General features: G+C 41.2%; 1 protein-coding gene and 1 long non-coding RNA gene across 4 annotated transcripts in view; one reads left to right on the top strand and one right to left on the bottom strand.

The window, feature by feature from the left end:
• ELOVL2 (ELOVL fatty acid elongase 2) overlaps positions 1–24,319 on the top strand; it is a 47,601-nt gene that overhangs the window by 14,292 nt on the left and 8,990 nt on the right. For 2 of the 3 annotated variants that reach the window (XM_048309328.1, XM_048309309.1), the window contains 2 exons: positions 10,174–10,237; positions 15,464–15,651. In XM_048309328.1, the coding sequence (XP_048165285.1) occupies positions 10,174–10,237; positions 15,464–15,651 (252 nt within the window). Of the gene's footprint in view, positions 1–10,173; positions 10,238–14,684; positions 14,827–15,463; positions 15,652–24,319 lie in introns of those variants that run through there. The other variant, XM_048309318.1, reaches the window with a different exon arrangement.
• LOC125328523 lies at positions 1,205–18,300 on the bottom strand. The gene is made up of 4 exons (XR_007204751.1): positions 18,124–18,300; positions 17,679–17,829; positions 16,160–16,363; positions 1,205–1,327 (listed from the first exon to the last, which is right to left on the bottom strand). It is a non-coding gene; the product is annotated as an uncharacterized LOC125328523 (long non-coding RNA).

The following is a 24,319-nucleotide window of genomic DNA, read 5'->3' on the forward strand; positions in this document are numbered from 1 at the left end:
ATGCTTTCAAGCACTTCAATTATGAAAGGGTTTTGTAAAACTGAATAAATATTAATGGGTTCTTAAATCACTTTTCTTCTAACCCATGGAACTGTAGTGCAGAAACCTCCCAAATCCCTTTTCCTTGTACTTAAAAAAAAAAAAAAAAAAAAAGCTTGAACAGCTAATTAATTTTGCAAAAGCAATTTGTCTCACAATAACTGATCTGACAGTAGTGTGACTGGTAAAATAATTCTCGCCTCATTTTATGTGAGCAGTTAGTATTTTCTATGACTCCTAGCAGGTTGCACAGTCCAGAAACAAGACTGATGTCTGAAATAGCTCACATACTTAAAATGTTTTCACTAAAATTCTTCTGCCTCTTAGTGGTTTCTCACCTGTGGTATTGATGGTGTTTCAACCTGATTTGAATCCTGACAGAAACCATAAAGCAGCTATTCCTCCATTCTTATTCCCATATGTGGGATGAGCAGGTGCAGTGGTGAGCAGGACTACAAAACCAAGTGAAAATAGACCTCTTGTTAAACAAAATTTAAAATCCCAAAGCAGAAGGAAGCTAAATATTAGCATAAATATTACCTTTTTTCAGAAGTGAAAAGTCTGGAGTATGTTGGCTCCTCAGCTGAAAACAGCTCAAACTCTCATTTCCAATGTGAGTCACCAACCATCAGCCCACAACTGATCAGGCCTGAGAGAAAAGTGTTCCTTCAGCATCTCCTGCTTGTAAAGGCCTCTCACACAGAACTGAGGTGCTTGCAAAGTGCCCGCTTTTGGCAGCAACCCCCAGAGCCAGGGAATCCATTTTCAGGAGTTTTACACCAAGTAAAGCGTTGCACAACTTACTCCACAAGTGTAACTGCACTAAAGCAATACATGCTGGGGTTTGGGCTTTTGTCATGCATTATTATAAATTTGGCAGTACAAGGCAGAACTTGCCCTTCTACTTCACTACAGCTAAAATCTGGCATTTTCAGAGAGCCATAAGAAACCTCTCTGTAAAACCTCACAGTATCACAAGTTGAAACCCAGTCTTTTGGAGGGAGAAGGAAAAAGTAGAAAGCAGGGTGATTTTTGTTAGCTAGGAAGAGAGAATGAAAACACAAACACAAAGCTTTTACAGTTTGATCTTCATTTTGTATCACAATGCTTTAGAAAGGTGAATGTTAGAAGATCCAAAAGTAAATTTAATTTTTTTCCCTTTCATTGCATTGGGTTATCATCCATTGCATTTTCCAAAACTCCCTTATGTGTGAGATAATGTTATCATTCCTTAAGCTGTTGTTTCAGAGAAGCATTTCAGCAGCAAGGGTAGCCTGCAGATTCACTCCTGTAAAAAACAAGAAGAAAGTCAGCAGTGAGGGTGGATATTGCAACTCTAGATGAGAGGGATTACAGCTGGTGTGGGCCATGTGCCTGCACTGCAGTTACAGCCATGAGCAGGATGGGGTGCAGGCATGTTTTAGGAAAGACCAAGCATAGCAGGTCTTCTTGGGTCACTCTGCTGTTCCGAGGTGACCAGCTAAAGCCTGGCCTGGAGCTCAGAGACCCGAAGCAGAGTGTACATGCTGTTTTGGGGGGCAGTGAGCAAGCTCACCAAAGGGATCTGCTTCCTTGGGGTGAGGAACACTTAAAATTTGTAGCCACAAGTGCCGCGTGGGCAGCAAGGCAAAGGCTCTGCCTTTAGTAGGCCACTGTTTCTCTTAAAGCTCTCTGTGAATAATACTCAGAGAGCCATGAGATGCCTAAGGAGGGGTTGTTAAGAGAGCCGTGTGCTTTGACTCGTGGAGGCCACCCAAACTCACACTCCACAGAGGAATGTGTGGAGGTTTCTCAACCTTCAAGCCACAAAGTCATCTGCTTCCCTTTCACCAGAGGGAAAGATAACACAGGAACAGATACTGAAGGATGGGGTTGGCTTTCTGCCACCAGCTGCTTTAGCAGAAAATGTGAATTAAGTCAGGGGAGGTCTGTGCCAAGTCCCTTCTGGCCTTGCTCTTTTCTGTGGTAGCTTCTATCTGCCTGTGGGAGCTGTTGGTTTGACTCTGCTCTTTCTCCACTGTGGGCAGTGTCAGGGGGTGTTTGCTGGATCCACAGTTCCTATTGCTTTAACATTCTGGTCTGGTTTGGAAACACCCACAAAAAGTACCATTGGCACAAATGGAACTGCATAAAGGTGACGTTATTCACCAGAGACATGTGAAATCGGCACTGAAACTTGGTTTAGGTGCATATTTGTCAAAAGATCAGCTCCTAACTCCCCAAAGAGAAGAGGCATACTATCAAGAGGAAAGATTTCTTCTTTGAGGAACCTGGTCTAGTGGAAGGTCCCTGCCCGTGGTAGGAGGGTTGGAACTAAATGATCTTTAAGGTCAAACTGCTATTCTACCTAACTTGAACTCAAATCTGACATCTTTTTATGACTTTCTTAACTGCTTGGGCTAGCACATCCCCCTGAATTTTTGAGGGTAGTCAGCCATCACCAGCATCAAAGAAAAAGGAAAAATTGGAACTGAAATAATTCATCTCAACATCTGGATTCTAGTCCCTGCTCAGACACATACTTAAGTTTTCCATAGGGAGACAAGAGCTGTAGTTGAAGAAAAATAAATTCCAGAGTTAGCTGGTAGTCTGAGGCTCAGGGCAGATTTAGAATGCAAGCTGAAAGTCCACTGAAATACTAAACAGAGAGCAGGTGTGAACACTGGTATCACAGGCACCCCTGGCAGGCTGGCTGCTGCTGCTTGTATCCAGGTACTGCTTCCTTATCTTGGCTGTGTTTGCAAGGGGAAGTACTTGTGTAGGTGCCCAGCTCCAGGAATAGCTGCTGGCAGTCAGAGGGAAGCAGCCACAGCTGCTCAGTTACCACCCTCCAGAAAGGGAGCTCCTGTTCCCTGTCCAAGTCCATCTGTCTGTGCAGGGAGCCTGGCTACCACAGGTCCCTTGGGACCACAGAGCTCATCAAGACACCTCAGCATCACACATCACAGCACTACACCGCAGACCTCTTGGAAGAGTCAACTCTTCCTTGAAAGATCTGTTTGAGTAGAGAGAACACAGAACTGAAATTGAAGATTAAATTAAATTCACTTTGCTGGTGTAAGGAGCATCTTTTATTACCAGCATGCTCCTGGTAATTTAGGCAGTCAAATATTCTGCTTCAGGTTTGATACAAATACTACTGGCAGCCTCCTGCTTCCCTTCAGGCACTGCTAAGCCCTGCAGTAAAATTTCTCTGACCAGCAATAAATTAAGAGAATCTGAAGTCAGGCCCCCTAGGCAGCTTAAATGATAAAAGCTCTGACTACATTTAGCTGTGTCTTTCCATGCTTACCAAACTTTACATCCATTCATTTTTTATGCCAGAAATGGCCAGCCAGTCTTCATGTTGAGGAATTCACTGAAATTACATTTTCTTCCAGGTAGTGTAACCTGAGCAGCTGCTGAGGGAAAACCTGCAAGCCTGCCTTCCCTTTGCAGCTACCTTCCCCTTATCTTTGCATCCTCAGTAACACCACCAACTCAGTTCCCTCTTCAGTGACTAAATCAGCACAAGAGAAGGTGCTCAGCACTTCTGGCTGTAATCCCTGTTCAAACAGCTGTTCCCAAGTCCCTCCAGAGAAAACCAACCTATTTGATGAACCAGTTCCCTCACCAACATGCTTTGTCAGATAACAGGCTATCAGCCTCATATAGGCTGCCAACCTGCAGTTGGTCATTTCCAAATACGTGCAAAAAATAACCCTCAACTGCAAAACAAAACTGTCACCAAAGGTGCTGAATTTGTTAACATCAACTGGGAAAATATCCAGATATTTGCACATATGCATGCAAGCTTTAGCATGCATTTAGAATGAATCATGTATTGCATAGCATGAAAAATTAATAGAAGTAAGATATGATCTTGTTAGAAAACATTGAAAATCAAATAAAGTTTTTCAGATCAGACATGGCTCTCACTGAAACCTTTTAGAAATACTGTGTGTTTCTCAAACGTAGACAGTGCTGTTCTATGCTACCTTCAAAACTGCTCTTGAAGTTTTTAAAATAATTTACTGGCCACAGTAAGAACATCTTTTTTTCATGGAGTACTTACTGTCTAATATGAAAGCCTTTAGAAGAAATTGGAAGAGAAAAGAAACATACAAAGACCATTCATTTTTTATTTTCTGTGCTAAAGCTGGAACAGCCTTTTGTTTATTTTTTCCACCATACCATATTTGTCAGAGATTTTTGCATTATATTATAATGTATTACAAAGCTTGCATTTCCAAAACAAAGATACAGCTCTCTCTTTTCTTGGAATTCTAAAAGAATGACTAAATATTTAGATGGAGTAGTTCACACATAGTTCTTTTCCTAGTTATTCTTGCCTATCTTTTGCAAAGTAGGAGCATTACCAAACGTTGTCCACATATTATACGGGCACCTCTCTGGACCCAGACCACCAGCAGAGCTTCTCTCACTTTCCTTAGCTTCAGTCCCTTCTGTCACGCCAAATTCCATGCCTTCGAAGGACAGATGGAAGGACTCAGGCAGTGAGATTGCTACTGCAGCAAAGATCTCCCATGGATCCATCTCATGTTGGCAAAAGAGCCTGTTAGCCAGCCCAGGTTACCACAGAGGGCTGTGCTTCTTCTGGGAGTTCTGGCAACACCACTCTGCTGGGTAGGGCTTTTGTGTGCCCCTGTCCCTAATCTTGGTCAGCCACCAGAGTGGAGAGAATGTCCTGGAATGTGGGACACAGAAATTACCATGTCTAGTAAGGACTCCAGTTTCTGTCTCTTCAAATGATTAATCTAAAATGCTAATAAAGAAGATCTAAGATTATGTCTCTTCTAGATATTTTTTTCCTTCCTTCCCTCCCTCCCTCCCTCCCATTACATCCATGGGACATAGCAGCAGTCTCAACCCCCAGCTAGCTGTGTTTCTCTCATGAGCTCACTCCAGCTTGTTCCTACCCTCAGTGAAATTGTCTAGCAGTGAGACCCATATATTAAGCAAAAATTACACAAAGTAACAGTTTGTTGCCAGCTCCTGGATGTCCTGCCTCCCAATTTAATTGAATATCTCCCTTCTTATAAGACACAATTCATAGCAAAATCTGGCTCACCTTTCTGCCTTCAGCTTCAACTTTCTCTGCAGTTCACATATAAATCCTTAAATAAGTGCTTGCTTTTGGGATTTTTTTTTGCATGTGTTTCCCCTACAGACACAACACACAAATCATAGGAGGTAAAGATGACAAAACCCTAGGAGGTTGTCTGAAGCAATCTATGACGGAGAATTGTCCCCCATTGTACATCTTTGATCAGAGTAATTTTAAATGCTTCAAGTAATAAAAAGCTAAACAATTTAATCTATAAGCAGCTCTGACCTGGACTCAACTTTGCTTCGTTTCATCCACTATTTCAGCCATTCTAGAGCCAACACTACCATTTACAAAATCTTCTTTAATATTTGTATATTTAAATATATGCACGGTAGCATCTAAGATCAGTTTCTTTAAACATGCTGATAAATTTGGATTAATTCCAGTACTTCTCAGTCACTGACTATGTACAGAGCAGAACTCTTCAGGGAATTAAGGAAAAATTGCCATTTAAATAATAAAAATAATCATATAGCTAATACATGCATTTTCTATCAGGGTAGTTTAAAATATCACAGTTACTTCTAGGAGCTGTATCAGAGAGCAGAGGCTGGCATCCATTTCCACTTTTTCTTTGAAGTCTGAAATGAGATCTTGTTTCGTACAGAGTATCCTAATTTCTATGTAGCTGTGTAAGAACAAGCAACAAATTATCTCGGATTTTTGAGGCACTGAATGACATTCAAAGCTTTTGAATGAAAAAAAAATCCAAACCAACAGTAATACAAAGGGTTTCCAGATAGCGTAAGTAAGATTGAATGCAGTTTACTCATCTGTAAGAAGTTTATTTCAGAAAGATTTTTCATGTTTCTATTGGATCCTGATAGTTTGGTTATAAAGCTATATTAAGAGAAAACCTAAATCACTTGAGGCAGTGTTTTCACTGGGCAATAAATAATGCCTAATGACAGATCATTGGTATTTTGAGAAATCAAAGGTATTTTGCACAAATCAAAGTTATTTTGATATCTGCACTGTTTATATAGCATTTGCCTAATTTTTACATAGCTTATACTACTTTTGCTAAAACTACTAGAAAACCAGTACACATTGGTCTCTCAATGAAGACCAACATTGACAAAGATGTATAAACTTAGAACAAGAAGTGACATATTTTTTACATACCTGGTGACTTTGAAATTGTGTTTTAGGTGCAATGGCATGACAACTAATTCACTTATGTGCACTGTGCTACCTATTCACTTACTTACATTTCTGTGCAAAATTACTGAAATATCTCATTAGAGAGATCTCTGTTGCTTTATCATCATTGACTTTGTTCTCCCTCCCCATCTTTCCATTTGGGTGATTTGATTAGCTCAGATAACCTACGGTCTTTTTTATAGGTTTAGGTAAATAGATCTTACACAGATCTGTCCAAAATCCTGCCAAGGAATATACATTGCTAATACCCAGAGCAATGTCCTGTACAAAAGAAGAACCAACATGAAAGACATGTTAATCTTTAGCCTTGTAACTCAAATACCTTCCTTGATAAAGGCTATTACAGTGATTTGCCAGAGAGAAGTGAGTTGTCTGAGCACATGGATTTGTTCAGACTGGTTTTATTTGCTTTTCTTTAGAAATGTGACAGATCATGTTGAGCAAGACATTTGCATCTAATCTGCCCAGAGGTACTATTAAGGACATATTCTAAAACCCAAAAATACAATATAGTCTCTTGTAGCAGTGTTGACAGGAAGGTGACAAGACTAGTCACACAAAATTACCTACCTTTTTTTAAGTAAGAATTTTTTTCCCAAACAATTACTACTAGTTTTAGGTATATAAACAAATATATTTTCTGTAACAATCTTAAAAATCTGTACTTTGTAGATCTATATTTTTCTTCCTGTAACTAAAATAAGCTGTAAAATGTTGAAAGAGAGGCAAAGGCTGGGACATGCTCAAGAACAATATTTGTTTCTCTGCTGCACCTCCTTGAAAATGTTCTACTCTCAAATTACCAATGAAAGCAACCGAGGCACTGAATTTTTGTAGTGCTAATTAAGATAGATGGGAACAGCATCGTCAACTGGTACAAGCTCCCTCTGCATCATTTAAGCACACTTATAAGGAGGTAGATTTAACTTCAGACTGGCTTGTCTACTCAGCAAGCTGCCTCCTCATCCTAACCAGGTGTAAGAGCTTGCAAGTTGGATCAGTGAAGACAGTAACCTGTGTTGGGTGGGAGTATTGATCTGCTTGAGGGTGGGAAGGCTCTGCAGAAGGATCTGGACAGGCTGAATCGATGGTTTGAGGCCAGTGGTGTGAGGTCCAACAAGGCCCAGGAAGTGTTACAGGCTGCGGCAGAGTGGCAGGAAAGCTGCCCTGTGGAAAAGGGCCTAGACCGGTAGACAGTCGGTGGAAAGCCAGCTAGCAGTGTGCCCAGGTGGCCAAGGAGTCCAAGGGCATCCTGGCCTGTATCAGCAATAGTGTGGCCAGCAGGACCAGGGCTGTGGTTGTCCTCCTGTGCTCAGCACTGGTGAGGCCACACCTTGAATCTTGTGTTCAGTTCTGGGCCCCTCACCACAAGAACAACATTGAGGTGCTGGAGCGTGTCCAGAGAAGGGCAGTGGAGCTGAGGAAGGGTCTGGAGCACAAGTCCTGTAAGGAGAAGCTGAGTGAGCTGGGGGTGTTTAACCTGGAGAAAAGCAGGCTCAGGGGACACCTTATCACTCTCTACAGCTGCCTGAAAGGAGGGTGAAACCAGGTGGGGGTCAGTCTCTTCTCCCAGGTAACAAGTGACAGGACAGGAGGAAGTGGCCTCAAATTGTGTCAGGGGAGGTTTAGATTAGGTGTTAGGAAAAATTTCTTCACTGAAGGGGTTGTTAAGCTCTGGAACAGTCTGACCAGAGAAGTGATTTTATCACTGTCCCTGGAGCTATTTGAAAGACGTGTAGATGTGGCACTCAGGGACATGGTCCAGTGGTGGAGTTGGCAGTGCTGGGTTTACGGATGGACTCAATAGCCTAAAAGGTCTTTTCCAACCTAAACAATTCTATTATTCTTTTCTTTTATTCTCCTCTTTCTTCTTAATATTCTACAATTCCTGTTTCTCCATCTAACTGCTAGAAGCATTCAGTACCTAATTTCCATTTCAATGCAGCCAAGAATAGGTTTGTCTACAGTATTTTAATGTAAAAGGAATATACATAGTGTTTTACTTTGTTCTGGACATGTAAGATTTGTTTATATAATGTAAGCATGAAAGCAAATAACTTTGCATGCTCATTCCTACAAGTCACTCAAATCCATTACAATAGTTTTTCCAAAACAGTCTGTTAAGTCTAACCACAAAACCATTAAGCACAGCAGTAGGTCTGTTTCAAATTAGTGCAGCAGGTGGGCACATCACAAACAGCAGTGTGGCATTTCCCAAAGGGGAGTATCGTTGTCATGAAATAATAACAGAACTACTGCATAGCTCAAGGAGGTAAAAATGGAAGCAGATATTTGCACAAGTCCCACACCTGGAAATTGAGTCACCTGCTGTGACAGAAGCCATCATTAGGCTGCTAAGGTAATTGTCTGAAATTCAGAAAATACCTTTCTTCGTGGGCTGTAGCCAGGACACTTCCCTAAAAGCTAGTTTAGTTTCCTCAGTGCTGTGAAGTATGAGAAGCCTTTTTGTATTGAGAAATATTTTGTATCGTGAATCACCAGTTTCTTTTGAGCAAGTCTTTTTCTTTTTTTTTTTCTTTTTTTTTTTCTTTTTTCTTTTTTTTTTTTTTTTGGTTTAGAAAAACATTCACTTTTAGTTTTGGGGGTTTTGTTCAGCTTTTCTCCAAGAAAACATGAATGCAGCAGCATCTTGCAGAGACAGAAGTTTACAGCCTAAGGTGCTGAAAGAACCTCTCATTACCACACGTTCACACAAAATCTGTCCTTTCCACTTTGAACAATCTGAGGACCAAAATCAAGAGCTGAAGAAACAGAAGGAAGGGGGTTGGGAGTGCCAGGAACTTGTCCCTGCCCAGATCACAACCCAGTCCCAGCAGAGGAATGGAGAGGCCAGGGCTGGACCTTCCAGGGTGCAAATATGGTTCTTCATAAGGCAAATCTGTTAATGGTGTCTGCAGCCCAGGCTGGTGTGGAGATATCTGACATTCAAATGCCTCCCACAGCAGCTCTTGCTCTTCAGAGATGCTCAGCATCACTCTGTGTCTCTCTCCTCAGCCTGGCAGCATTTTCTCAGTGCTGAAATTAATTCAAGCACAGTAGGGTACTGTTGGGAAGAAGAGAGGAAGAACCTGGCTGACCTTAGGCTGTGGCAAGGAATTGTTCAGGCATTGGCATGCAGGAAGCCACTACCCAGAACTGGAGTCTGGGAAGAAGTGTTTTGGAGAGATCACCACATCCAGCTGGGGGAAGGACTGTGTAGGTCATGGCTTAGCTCCCAACTCAGTCAAAAACAGACACAAATTTGCTAAACCTGCCAGCTTAGCAGCCTCATTGACTTAGACCTCAAAACACAATGTCTCTATAATGTAACCCTCCTCTTCCTGCCACCGTCCATGGCCTGAACTTCATTACTGGACCTCTAGGTTCTTCTGTAGGCTTGTTTTATAGGAACTTGGGGCCTCATTTAGAGAAATCTCAGCTGGCTCACCTTCACTTAAATCACTTAAAGATTTCCTTCTTTAAGTGTAAAGCATTGAGATATTCAGTTGAGGAAACATATCAAAGAAGCATCGTTATTAGAGTGAAAACTACATCCATCACAGGTGGATTTACTGTGGCACTTGCTGATTTTCAATTGTGCAACCTTAATTTCCCTTCCTAAAGAGTTCTGGTTTGGGCAGTTTCCAGCAATGAGGCCTGTATTGTTGTCTAGACCACAGTCTGCCCTAAATTAATTTTTAAAGAGGTTTGGGGGTTTTCAGTGTACATGATGTTGCATACTTTGGAAATACTTGAGCATGACACACTTTTTACAAGTTTATTGAAGTTTTTTTTAATCATACTCTCCCTGTGACCCTGAGATAATATCTTTGTCACATGTCCTTTTCCATACTTTTTAGGAGACCCTGAAAGCTTTTGACCGGGATGTAAATGAGTTTGTGGACTATATGTTTGGACCTCGAGGTAAGCTGCTCCACTTACAGCCCTTTAAAGAAATAATACTTCTACAGGTTACCACCGAAAAAAACTTCTAATAAATTTTCTGAGTAAATTCTTATTGAAAAATGTAAACTAGGCAGAATCACATTATTATCAGGAACACACCATTATTGCAGGAAATCTATCAGTGCAATTATTTGTGATTCCTTTGTTTCTGAGAATATCAAATTCAATTTTACATCCTAACGTGGAATAAAAAACCTGAAAGTTTGGATCTTTATGCAAGTGGAAGATCTGGTTTGGGACTGATTGCCATTCATAATCTAGTTTGTTTGGTCCAGCTACTTATTGCCTAATTCAGAAGGATGCTTGGAGCAAAAGCAACCTGCAGGATCACATCCAAAATTCCAATAAACCAATAGACTGGGTGGGAGAACAGATACATCTTTTGACTTCCTATTATTGCTTTCTGGAACAGTTTGGACAAGAGTATCTTAAATAATTGTAGCTTGGAGGTGCCTCATGCTTTGTTAGGATTGAAAAAAGTGGGTAAAAAAAACCCCAAGCCTAAAATAGGACTGCAGGCAAGGATGGCGCATCAAAGTTAGGGCTAAGAGAGCCAAGCAAATACAAGAAAGGGATGAGACAGGAGCTTAGACAGGACACAGTCTTCAGAGTAGGTCCCTGCAAGGCCACCCTGCTGTTCATAGGGCTGGGTTTAACTTCAGGAATTGCCTTGCAAACTTTTACCATGGTTAAATCCAGAACTGCTGCTCATGTGGGTGGACATATGCTTATGGATTCTCAGTTTGTTGCAGTAATGTTCTCTATGTCACAGAAGTTCTTGCTTAATTGGAAGGAAAAGGGAAAATGTAGTGTTCTTAAACCCAAGAAATTCTTACTTTTCTTATCTGGCTGGATGGCTACAAATTTTTTTCCATCATCTATACAGTAGATGTGAAGTTTGAAAGAATGATTTCCAGTGAAGAAACACTGAACAGCTTGGGAATTGCAGCAGAAGGGTTAACGTAGAATAGGTTTTATTAATGGCTTCTATAATAGTACATTTTAATGTTAACAAAGAAATGTGATCAGAAGAATAAAAGCACTGCTTTTTGGGGTTTTGGTGTTTTGTTTTTGGGTTTTTTTTTTCCCAAATGGACATGATGTTCTCTTTCATTCCTCTTTCCTTGTTGGTCCAGACAAATTGTCTGAAGGAATAAACTATAGTTGATCCAATTCTGAATAGCACAGAGATCCCTTTGGGCTTTTAGAAAGCACTTCCATTAAACAAGTATTATTTGTATTGCTTGCCAAGTACATCACCCTCCTCCTCCAGACATCAATGCTGAAGTTTGTCCATGCCTCTTCACTCTGATCTTTAATTTAACTGGTGGTATAATGACACAGTACCATGCATTTCCTGAATAGCATAGCTCCCCCCAGTGTGTTTATCCACATAAATAGTTCACATAAATAATTCACAATAAACCGCAATCGGTTTTAAATCAAATGACCCCACAGATGAATATCTAATGAATTTGAGGGCTTCCCCCAAACATCTGAACCCACAAATTATTCCTCTTCTTTCTCTCTACTGATTTCCATCCACAGTACACATTTCATTCAGCAGTAAGATGGATTAAAAGGATAGGTAACAGCACTCTATTATTTTAAAAACCAATCCCCTATTTATTGTTTATATTTTAGATAGTAACTCCTGAAATAATTGTATCACTATGCAGGTCTTTATCATCATTACCAGATGTGTCTGAGGGCACTAGAAGAGACAGAAAGCCATGCTCTGTTTCCCAGAGGCAATCTCTGCCACATTGGGAGTACTGGGTTAACACAAGCTGCAGTACTGCCCGACTAGAATGAGGGACAGACTATCAGAGACCTGAATTTGATTTTTATAGATCAGCGTATTTTGTACCTTCATTCACTGGTATCAGCTGGGCTTTGTAGATAAATTTACCATTTACCTCCATGTTTGCTTTTGAACTAGCAGAACAAGTCCTTTGGATCAGGGAACAGTAGCCATATACCTACCCATTGGTTGTGTCTCTTAATAAGGGCTGGTCTTTCAATTTGGTGTTGGTCCATATGGTTCTTAGGCTCAAGGCAAATTGAGAACACGTGAAATAGCAATTTTCTCCTGTAAGAGATCATTTTTCCACCCTTCATCTGCAGAGTATTGTTTGGTGTTATGCAAAAATAAGTAATATTGAATTGCAGGAGCTAAATCTACTTAACTGGCTGTTTGTTTTATCTGTGAAAGAAACAGAGGTGGTCAAGAAGAGATGTATTTTATTTAAACTTTGATAAAGTAATAAGCACTTTTCCTTAGTAGACTACGATGAGTAGCAAGGCACTGGTGCAAACCCATCTACCCTCTGCACCTAAAAAGGCCTGAATCTACCCAGACACTAACTGGCCAAAGCTATACAGAAACTTGAATCAAAATGTTTCTAAACCTCATTGATAAAAGCCTGATACCTTTAAAGAGCCTGGGAGGCTTGCCACTCATTTCAAACGAGCCAAGATTTCACCCCAAGGGTTTGGCACATCATGGCCAGAGACCGTGAATGAGCTCATTCACTGAGCGATCAGAGCTTGTGGGTCCCTGCTCCTTCCCCTGCTGTAGTCCAGTGCTTTCCCACTGTGACTTTATTCACTGCTTTGGTCTCAATTTCAGATGCTATCCTACTTCAATACTGTAAAAATAATCCTTTCTCCTACTGACAGTGTACCTTTATAGAACTTGAACACGGAGATTTAACTGTCGGTCAACAGAAATACATTTCATCTCTCATTCTTCTGATAACTCCTTTTGAAATACGTTCCCTTTCCTCCCCCTTCTTGACACATAAAAACCTCCCTCTGCTTGTCATTCAGGGATAAGTGGAAGTGAAAACAAAGCAGTCACGTTCCTTGGCTGCCCTTTATAAACCCACTTTCTGCCAGAAACTGTCTTACTCTTCAAGGCATTGAGGTCGTGGTGGAAAATATTCAGGAAGGGTACACGTTTTAACTATTTCTCTTGAAACCGGAATAGTGTAGAACTTAAAAATACTTGACATGCTGACCTGAACAAGCACATGAGTTCTGCTTTTGTGTGGATCAGCCCTCATGCTTGTGGCCACTCACAGCAGAATGAAAACTTTCTGAGGGCATATTGGGGCAGAATTTACTCTGTGTAGTTTAATTTGTATTCTGAACTCTTCTGGATACTTTTCCTCTTTGAGCAAACATGCAGTTTTGTTATCTACTGATGCCAGTTTGCCTTTGTGCATGTAACCTTTATGCACCAAGTGTTGCAATCCTCGGATGGGAGACCTTTCCTTAGATAGCAGTCTTGCTGACATGACTGCTTTCTACATCTTCGTTCAGGATACCAATTAAATAAATTAAATCCTTATTATCCTAAAACACACACTCCTAAGACATCAACACTTACACATGCAACCTTTACCTGTCCTATAACTCCTGTGTTGTGTTGAGAGCCTATAAGGGAGCAGAATCACCTCTAAAACATTCATTCCAGTGCTTCAGACATGGCTTGTAAGCTTTAAGAGATTGTTGGAAGTGTTTCCTTCTCACACTGAGGTGATCCTAAATAAGCATTGAGATCTAAAGACAGACAACAGGCGTTCTAGCTTGGTAATGCACAACAAAGCAAGGCTTCTCTAAAAGGAAGGATTGTGCTGTTGTTATTGCTTTAATCCTACACCTCTCTACTCTTAGAGGTTTTTGGGAGCCCAAAAGGGAGAGCCAAAAGCAGGAGAGCATTGGACTTCTATGTTAGTGGGGGTCTGGTTGAAAGTCTTTCCCACAAGACAAAAAGCTAACATCCCTTGTGGGGTCCAAATTCAACAGATCACTGTTACAGCCACTGCAATGGATAAGCTGAAGAAAAATGTAATTAGAAAGAAAGCTGATGATCAAAGCCTGGCTCATACACAAGTTACTCTAACATACTTAAAATTTCACTTTACATATACCTGTATGCATGTATTTCTGAGGAAGGAACAGTTGGAAAGAATACAGTACAGCAAAATTGCAATTAATTACTAAACACTTGGGAACATTTGCTTTGTGCATCATCCATTGCCCAGTCTTTTCCAAATTCAACACAGGCAGAAAAATAGTAGAATGTTTTTTTCATACACTATGAATAGCTTTTCTTTTATGATTTTTAATGTAATCTTGGCCTTTGTAAAAGAATAAACTAAGTAATTTGAAACATTTTCCAAGAGCCAAAACGTCTTTCGAAGAACAGAAAGAACCGTTTTCTGTGTGACCTTCACAACAACTCCTCACTGACTTCTTTATTCACTTACTTCATAAGTAATTCTAAAATCTAGCCGTGATGCCCCCTTGTTCTTTCCGTAGGTAAGTGTCTGAAGAATGTTGCTATGGAAGATTAACTCTAGGTTTTGCTCCATCTTGGAAAAAGGAAAAAGAAAAGAAAGCACACCCCTTTTGCTCATGACATCCAGTTGCTCATATGACAACAAAGCCGTGCCTCCCGCTTGGCATCTGGGATGAGGCTTTGCTCATATACACTGAACTATCTGATTACTGCCAATGGGATTACTTGTGTGAACAGGGCAAGCAGGATTTGACCTCAATATTTCATTTCAGGACCAGGCAAGTGCAACAGAAACTGTGAGAAAGCAAGGCCTCGCCCAGCCAAAGATCTTTGATAGCCATCGAAGTAAACATTTGCTGCTTGATTTTCATATTTAATGTTTTGGAAAAGTCCTCCCCTCGTATGAACGTTTTCTAGCCAATGTTGTATACCTTCCTACCTGTATGGCAAGTGCAGAATTAAAATAACACATGAGCTGTGGCAACATTACCTGCATATTTTGTGTTTAATACTATCTGCAAACTGTCCGTTGAGCAGATTAAGATAGGATTTAAAGAAATATTAAATGAAAACATGAATTTAAATTTTTAAAAGCATATAAGAATGGGTTTTCCCCCTTCATGTTCTCTTTACTGTTAAAATGGGGTGATTTAGGTGACCTTACATTACTAGAGAATTCCATGCAGTTTTCAGCCCACATTCTCTGAGGCTTATCATGCAGTTTTGGTGAGTTGAAAGCAATGGATAGCTCTTGTGAGGAGAGAATGGCTGATTCCATCTCACACTTTTAGCAATTTTTTTCATGATGTGTTCTGCCTTATTTTAGCAATACTTTACCGTATCTTAATTTCCTGCTCTGTGTGTTTCTTTTTTAGATCCCAGGGTTAGAGGATGGTTCCTTTTGGACTCTTACCTTCCCACATTTTTCCTTACTGGAGCATATCTACTCTGCATATGGCTGGGCAACAAGTTCATGAAGAATAGGCCTCCTTTCTCTCTCAGGGCTCACCTCATCGTGTATAACCTGGGCATCACACTGCTCTCCTTCTACATGCTCATAGAGGTAAGTGCTCTTCCATGCAGCACAGCTGAGAAAGGTGACCAAGATACAGTTTCTAGCAGAAATACCTTAGTGACAGGTGGTTTTGCTAGAAAAGTTAAAATCAACAGAAAAATAAATTTAATGTATTAAAAAAAGAGTCCCTTCTCATCTTAGATCTTGGCATGTTTTGGCTGTCCTTCCTGAGCTACAGTCCACACCTGGGGACAGGTCTTTGCCGCCAGGACCACGTCCACAGGCATAAATTTGAGTCTGCAACAGTCACTCAGCTCAAACATGCCTGTATCTTGTTCTTCAGCACGCATGAAAGTGCCATAGATTGGGTTTTATTCATATGACTGTCCGTGGAATGATTTTTCCATGCCCATGCTTAAATACGAACAGATTTTTAGATGAGAGTAAGTACTGATTTATTTATGGTATTGGCAATTCAGTGTTATTTTTCTGCTCTTGTGACTAAGAAGCTTTCCTCACATAGTCAGACAGTAAAAGATCGATGTTAAAAACTTACCACTTCATCCAAAAGCGAGGGCTGTGGGGCTTGGAGGCTGAATATGGTCACACAGATTATTTCCCAAGTACTTATCAGGAAGGAACATGCTCATATAATTCAGGATCCATTTAGAACCAGAAGAGAGGTTTGAATGCATCTGATGATTTTGCAACAGCAGAGGATTCAAACAGTGCCCCTCAGCAGACATGTGTGGTTTTGCCTCTGCAGAGGGAAACAGAAGCCACAAGTCACTATTTGGATATTATTTATGAGCTGCCCATTTTCAGTCTTTTGATAGTTGAGGTACTTTTAATATTATGGTGTTAACACTCATGACTTGAAGCCCTTAAAAATAAACACTAGAAGACAAAACCCACAAAAGTTTTTGTTGGTTGGACAAGAAACTTTTCAGAAGCTGAACAGGACCCCCAAAGATTTCAAGTTTTAAATTAATTTGAGCTGAATACCAAGTGACTGGCCTGGTCAAATGGCTGAGGAGCAGTTTAGGTTTGTGCCTTTGTGCAAAGGACTGATTGTGTTATTCAGAGCTTTGTCCTGGTCAATGTTCTAGCTGGCTTCAGAGGCTGCTGTGGGTGTCTGGGAGTGCAGGATAAGGTTTAGAGCAAAGGAGAAACCAGAACAATTGCTGGAAGGTTTGATGACTCCACAATGATTGTCCTCCAGAATTTAAATTAGCACTTTGATGTTTAAACCCCCATTTTGCTTGAAGGTATACAGATAACTGGCTGCAGTAGCAGGACTCAGCAAAAAGGATTTACTGAATAGAAAACAATACCGATGCTCCCTTTCCCTACCAGTCTGATTTGGCCTGCCACAAGTAAATAAATGGAAGAACAAAGAAAATTTTAGCAGGTCTCATTTGCATGAATGAAGCAAATTTGGTTTTAACCACCTTCACATCCTGGTAGGAACTGTATTTAGCCACCTCCTGTTCAGCTGCCTTCCTGCTCCATCCTTCCTGAGGCTAACTTTGCTGCAGACAGTCACTGAGTTGCATTAGTCCTTGGATTAGTCCCTTGAGACCCTGATTCTGAGGCTGGAGGCTGCTGATTTACACCTCCCAGATTGCAGCTGGGCATGGCTGGCAGTGCCAGCTCACAACCCCACATTCTGCAAATTTGGGAACCCAGGGGACATGATGGCTGATCTGCACTGCCAGCTGTTCTACTGCAGATTTCACTCTTTGCTCTGGACTGTCAGCCAGGCTGGTTTTATGCTGTACAAAACACACTTCCATAATACTGGCTCTGTATTTTCTCTTAGTCTGCTTGCCTGGCTCCTATCACAGCTTCTCCTGTGAAGGAGCAGAATGGAAGTTAAGACTTGCAGTCCTGCCTGAGGCAGCCTGCATATCGCTGCTGAAGAAAAAACAGGCAAATGGGAGAGCAGAAATCATCTTCAGCACCAAATAAAGTCATGGTGATTCAATATTTCAAAATGTCTAATTTCCAAAGCTTCTATACCCCCTATGCTCCCTGTCTTTTGTGGAGAGTAAGCTCTTTAAGGCAAGAGTTACCTGTATTTAGCACATTCTGCATGGTGGTTCCTTATGTAAACACAGCTGATCCTTCTAGTGACTGTGATTCAGGATCAATTCCTGGTTAGACACATCTATAACAGTTGTTTTATTCCTCCATCCTCTCACTGTGTCTAAACCCCTCTGGTCTCTGTATCAGAGATAAGTCACAAAATAATAAGCTCTACAATAGACATAAAACACATTCCTCCCCTATACACACACAACCCACCAAAAAAAACCCCATAACCAATCATCATTCTTTGTTTTGTTTATAAGGTGCCACACAGCATTTCTTGCAATAGCTCCAGAATGTAGGAGTTTCTTCTTAGGCATTCAAAAGGAAAAAAAAATCTCGCTTACAAGGAAGGGTGTATCTCCAAATACAGCCTGTCCCACATGATGGATTAAATGAGAAACATGGTAAAACTGCTGATGGAGGTACCTGTGATTTCACTTCTTCATCTCCTCACCCTCACCTCCTGACTAGTTATAGCTGGCACTTCATGACAGTTGATTTCCACCTCAAGGCAAGAAGATGAAGATTATAGCAAAGAGTCATAACAAAAGGGCTGTTTTTAAATCTCCAAGGGCAGATTCCTCTTTTGAGCCAGAGCTCCATGCATTGCACTGTGGGCATGAACTATCTGGGAGCCAATTTTATCTCTGAGCTTTGAGGTCAACCAATCCGCAAAGTACTTGGGGGAACAGCTGCAGGACAAATCTAAGATGTGCCATTAGCATAAGGTCAGATACCCCTACCATCCCCAAAAGACAAGGTCTAAAGATAAACAGCTCTGCCCAGCTGCCCTCATCCTACTGAGATGTCTCAAAATTTTTGAGTCAACAAAGAGTTAGGTGCCTCTGAAGGCCTCCCAGAAGGGCAGCTCATAAGACTTTAATTCATACTTCTGAGTTAGGCACATAGATTTTCTTGAAGTTGTCAAAGGTGCTTTCCTTTCCCAGCTGAATATGATGGAGAAGTTGGCACCGGGGTTTGGAGCACGTTTCTTTCAAGTACCTGAAGCTTAGACACAGGTCCTGTGCTTAAATTGGGCAAAGCTGCAGGTGAGCTGCCAAGGAGGTAGAAGACAATTCCTTCCAGCTTTGCTGCTACCAAAGAAACCCACATCAGAAGTTTGTTACTGTGTACTTTTCTGTACCAGTAGGTTCTCATAGACCCAGATCAACTCTACTGATCCAACAATTTCTAGAACATTGTCAAGTCCTGAATAAGTAAATACAGCCACCACCTTTTTATTTTAAGAAAAATCAAAACTTTAAACAATTTCCCTTAGAAATATATGCATCTTCTCTACACAAATCTTTTCTTAAGATGCTAAAAGTACCAACTATGAGCAGTAAACCATCTCACTGGGAAAAACCATCACATCTGTGCATATTTTAAAATTATTTCATGTCCCTACAAACCACACTTCAGGGATGCAGCCTGAGGCACTAGAGGCCACGTTGTCACAAGCCTAGTGATAAATTAAGACTGGAAACACAGGAGACCAGTGCTGATGTCTGAATTCTGAAATTACTCAGGTGAGGATGCTCTCACTAATTGGAATAGACATAATCTCTGCCACAGTCTTAGGCTGCTTTCCCCAGCAGTATCACCTCTGCCCTATTTAAATCAAATCTCTGCTGGTCATCAAGGTCTCACTCAAGTCCTTCTGTTGATCAGGCACTGAGAAAACCAGGACACTAGCACCATTTGGGTCAGATTAAAAAGGAGATCTAGAGATATGTGTCATTAGCAGAGGGGTGGCGTGATGTCTCAAGCTGCCTGTATCCCCAGGTAGCTTCTCAGACTTATTACAAATCCATGGGATTTGTAAGCAAGCAACCACATCCATGTGGGGAAGCAGGACTTGCATGTGAGGACCCCTCATTTCAGAGCAAAGGGAGAAGAGCAGAACTCACAAGTATTGCCAGCCCACTGCATTAACGTTTCTAGAGAAGCCAGAAAAAAAGTCTTCTACGTTGCAGGACTAAATAAAATAAAAAGCAGTAAATCAATTGCACTTCAGCTGTTTCTAGGAGATGAAAATTCATCCCACATTAAGTCCAATTTCTGAATTATAACCATAACTTCCATATCCGTAGATACCAAGATGGTGTGAGCATTCCCAGGAGTGCCAGAAAGATCAGGGCCATGAGCCACCACTTTTAGCCATTCACACTGCAATTGAGATTGTATCTCAAATATTACTAGAAAGTAATGCCTGAATTAGGCATAATGGGAAAAAACAAAAGGAGCAAATCAAAACCAGAAGGAGCACTTAAACTCTGTTTTATTCCATCATTATAAGGGCTCACATCAGAAATACTTGCTTCCTATCTATGCAAGTGTTAAAAAGATAATTTGTGCAGCACAAGTTCTAAGCAAAGCTTTAACAGAGCAGATGATGAGGAAAGGTGAAAAAGATCCTAACCAATTCGAACTGTCCTGGAATTTTACTGTAGAAATCCAACTTCAACATAATCTTGCTTTTGGTGTTTGTTTTGCTTTGATTGGGTTTGGGGTTTTTTTGTAAGATTGTGATAAATTATTGTTTACTCCTTCATTAATTGCTCAGAAGTTAGCAAATGTAAATTAAGTACGGAAGTACAGAAGGATTCTAGATCCATCAGTATTGGTGCTTGAGATGAAGCCTTTCTTTGAAGCAATTGTTTAGTACTGAAAGACTATTTGTACCTTAGGGCAGCAAGAAAAAACAAAGAAAGTGAGAAACCAGAAGAGGTCAGGTGCATTTCTCTATCATTTGAAGAAAGGAGAAGTGGGAAAAAGAAAAACCTAGAGAGCAAAAGGTCACTGAGAGTGCATTGTAAAGCAGTGAAATGTGAGGACAAGAGCAAACAGCTCTTTTGATTAAGAACTTTGTGTGAATAGAGTTAAATTACCAGGTGTTCCTCTATCTTAATTGAATAATTTTTTTGGAGAGCTGAGGAGCTGACTTTGCTCTCCTTGCCTGCAGTTATTTCAGCTGGACATGTTGTCCTCACATCTCAGTTTTCATCCTCTGTGTTCTCCTTGTCTTTCATTCTGACTTTTCTGAGCTCTGCATTTCAGTAGAACATTTAACCTGATCATCGAAAAGGGCAGTGCTCTGGATCTCACATGCACATTCAAATAGAATTCAGTAGAACCTTATGGGAAATCAAAAGTAAAACTTCATATGATAAATTTTACACATGAGCAAATCTTCTGATTTAATGACAAATCGAAGATGATTAATGGTACCTTCCTCTTTTCATTGAGTTAGCATGAGAAGTATGATGGCCTCAGTAACCTTGTGGTGTGCTTCACCCCAGCCTCTTGGGTATAGCAAGGCAGTTCAGATGTTGCATGCTTGTGGAAGTGAGTCACGTTACAGGCAAGGAGATGGTTTCTCCCTTTAAAAACCAAAAAAAGGAAAAACATGTGTGATTATTAATATCTGGTCTCAGTTTTTAGACACTAATAATCTTCTCAGGCATTCCATTCTAAAATTCATTTAAGATAAAAAAGAAAATGTCATTTCTCTCTCCTTCCTGAGACACTGCCCTGAGTCACTCTTTCCTTGGGATGTGGCCATCAGGTAACTGCTTGTAGGACTATTTTATCCAAGCCTATAGATCCAGGGAGGAGCTACCATTCACAAGGACTAACAAAGATCTCCGGTGGCCAAGGGAAATAAGCGATTCACAGCACTGCAAGTTAAGCCCTTTTTTGTGCTACATAGATAGATTAGTCTCCTTTACTTGGCTTAGTGAGACCACAATTGCTTGAGAATAGTGGTCATATCAAGTCATTTTAATTGGTCTGAGGGCTGGAGTGCCTTAGAAAACCCAGTAAAACCATACCCATAAGAACATCTTGCTCTGGTTTTTTCCACAAGAAGGACACTGGTGCTCATACTACTCCGGACTTTTAAGAGGAATTGTAATTACTGTAATACTAACTTCCTTATTAGTTTTTAGCTTTCCTTCTTAACTGGTTCTGTATAGACAGACCATGTACTGGATAGACCGTTTCAGTTGGAAGGGACCCACAGCAACCGCCTAGTTGGACTGCCTGACCATTTCAGGGCTGACCAAAAGCTGAAGCATGCTGTTAAGGGCACCGACCAAATGTCCCTTAAACACTGACAGGCTGGGGGCATTGACCACCCCTCTAGGAAGCCTTTTCCAGGGTTTGACCACCCTTGTGGTAAAGAATTGCTTCCTATTGTCCAGTCAAAATCTCCTCTGGTGCAGCTTGGAATCATTCCTACATGTCCCACCATTCCTATCTCCCAGAGAGTAGAGCTCAGCACCTCCTTCCCCCCTTCCCCTCCTCAGGAAGCTGTGGACAGTGAGGTCACCCCCCTCAGCCTCCTTCGCTCCAAGTCAGACAAAACCAAAGTCCTCAGCTGCTCCTCATAGGACTTGCTTCCACCCCTGTCACCACCTTTGTTGCTCTCCTCTGGTACATTCAAGGATCTTCTTAAATGGTGGGTCCAGACCTGCACCCAGTGCTCAAGGTGAGGCTGATGCAGTAGGATAATGCCCTCTCCTGACTGGCTGGTTGTGCTCAATACACCCCAGGACGAGGTTTGCCCTTGGGGCTGCCAGGGCCCACGATGGCTCACACGGAGCTGCTGCTGACCAGCACTCCCAGATCCCCTTCCACAGGGCTGATCTCCAGCCATTGCTCCTCCAGCTCATACTCGTGCCCATGATACTCCATCCCAGGAGCCAGATCCAGCACTTGGACTTGTTAAATTTCATCTTATTGATGACTGCCCAATGCTCCACTCTATCCCTCTGCAAGAACTCTTGTCCCTCAAGAGAGTCAACAGCACCTCCCTGTTTCATATCATCAGCAAACCTGCTAATGGGGCATTCAATTCATGACCCCAGATCACTGACAGATACACTGAACAGCGCTGGCCCTGGAACTGATCCTGAGGAACACCGCTGGTGACCGGTCACCAGCCAGATGTAGCCAGATGCTGATGCCTCACCCTCTGCCTTCCTCCTGCTCTGGAACAAGGGGGAATGCTTTATTGCTTATTCCAGGCATTTGCTCTCTGAGAAAGTCCAAGCATGCACAGAGAACCTGCAGTCAGTAGAAATGGCAATTTCTATTCAGAAAATCACCTCACTTTCCTTTCTAGCCTAGCTATGGGGAACAGATGAAAAACAAGCTACAGCTGTGATATTTTTGAAGTTGAAAGCTTGAAATGAGCAGGGCACAGGCCCCTGGGTCAGGCTCTTAATGCTTAGTCTGCTACTCAGTGAGGTGAGAGGATTATATAATCTTTTGGTACCTGCTGCCCACCCCCTACCCCTGAAACTTCTGACAGAGGAACCAACTTTCAATTCTGAACACACCGATTCCCCATTTACAGAATTAAGGCAGGAGTTGGACTGACGTGGCGAAACAACTCGTGTGAATCCTTGTGCTGTTGCGACTTGAGTAGATGAATAGAAGTCATTTATTTGTGTAAAAACAGGAATCTGTTAAGAACAACATAGGGGCAGCAGCAAAATATGAAAACTATTAATTAACAGGATGTTGCTACTTAGCAGAAATTTTTCACAAGGCAGCACTTTACTCTTTACATGATCTGTTTTTCCAAATAGCTTCAAACAATACTTGTTTAAATATTATTTTCAGGATAGGCTGCCAAAAATGCAAAGAATTGTTTTCTAGAGGGAGAGAATTTGCGTTTTGAAGGAGAGAGAGGATTTCTCATCTCTTCGATAGATCCTGCCCTTGCACCATCTCTGAGTGATTAGTAACACCATCAGCTCTGCAGCATTGTGAGTGCTCAGTGTAGGAAAGGAAACGTGACTGAAACAGTAAAAGTGATGTATGGGGTTTGTTTCAGAGAAAAAGAGACCTGGTACCAAAATGTCTTGTGTCAAGGTGCTGGCTTCTGTTCCAGAGATGCAGGTGTCTCATTTGGCACCATTGGGTGACCTGCCTACCTTCCACATCACTGATAACCAACAGGAAAGTCATGGCCTAGGATCACCAGGATCCCATAAAAATTACTCTCTGCTTTCCAAATTTCCACACTAATTTTATTAGGAAGTTAGACAGAGGTCTTGGAAATTATCTTGCAAATCAGAGGAGTCAAAACTCAAAATGAATTCTTTTCCCTAAAGGGGACGCAGTAGTGTATATGGCACCTACAACAGAGAAGAGAAATGCTGAGCTACAGAAAAGCTGACGTGAAAGACTGAGGTTAAAAAAAGCCAAGATCTTCAGTCTAAGCTGCTGGCTCTTGAAATGCAGACACAAACCAGAGGAAACTCTTCTGCCAAGTAAAATGACTGGGGAACATACCAACAGAATGATCTGAAAAAACTGGCATTTTTAAAATCATGGAAGAATGAACAAAAGAAATTAAATAAAACCCTGCAGTCAGAGTGGTATTCTCACCCCAAAGTTTGCTCTCCATTTGCATGCTGACTATTTGTGTAAGGAGTTGCAGATTTCCTGATTACCAAATTAAAAAACTGTGATGTTGAAAAGGAATATTTTCTTTATGAGCCTCTAAGGGTTTTTTCATCTCATTTTCCAACATGGAACCTATCAATTAAATACTTGAAAAAAAAAAACCACCCCAAAACCTTGAGATACTACTGAGCTGATTTAACTG

This window comes from Corvus hawaiiensis, chromosome 1, assembly GCF_020740725.1.
Source record: "Corvus hawaiiensis isolate bCorHaw1 chromosome 1, bCorHaw1.pri.cur, whole genome shotgun sequence".
NCBI classification, from domain to species: Eukaryota; Metazoa; Chordata; class Aves; order Passeriformes; family Corvidae; genus Corvus; species Corvus hawaiiensis.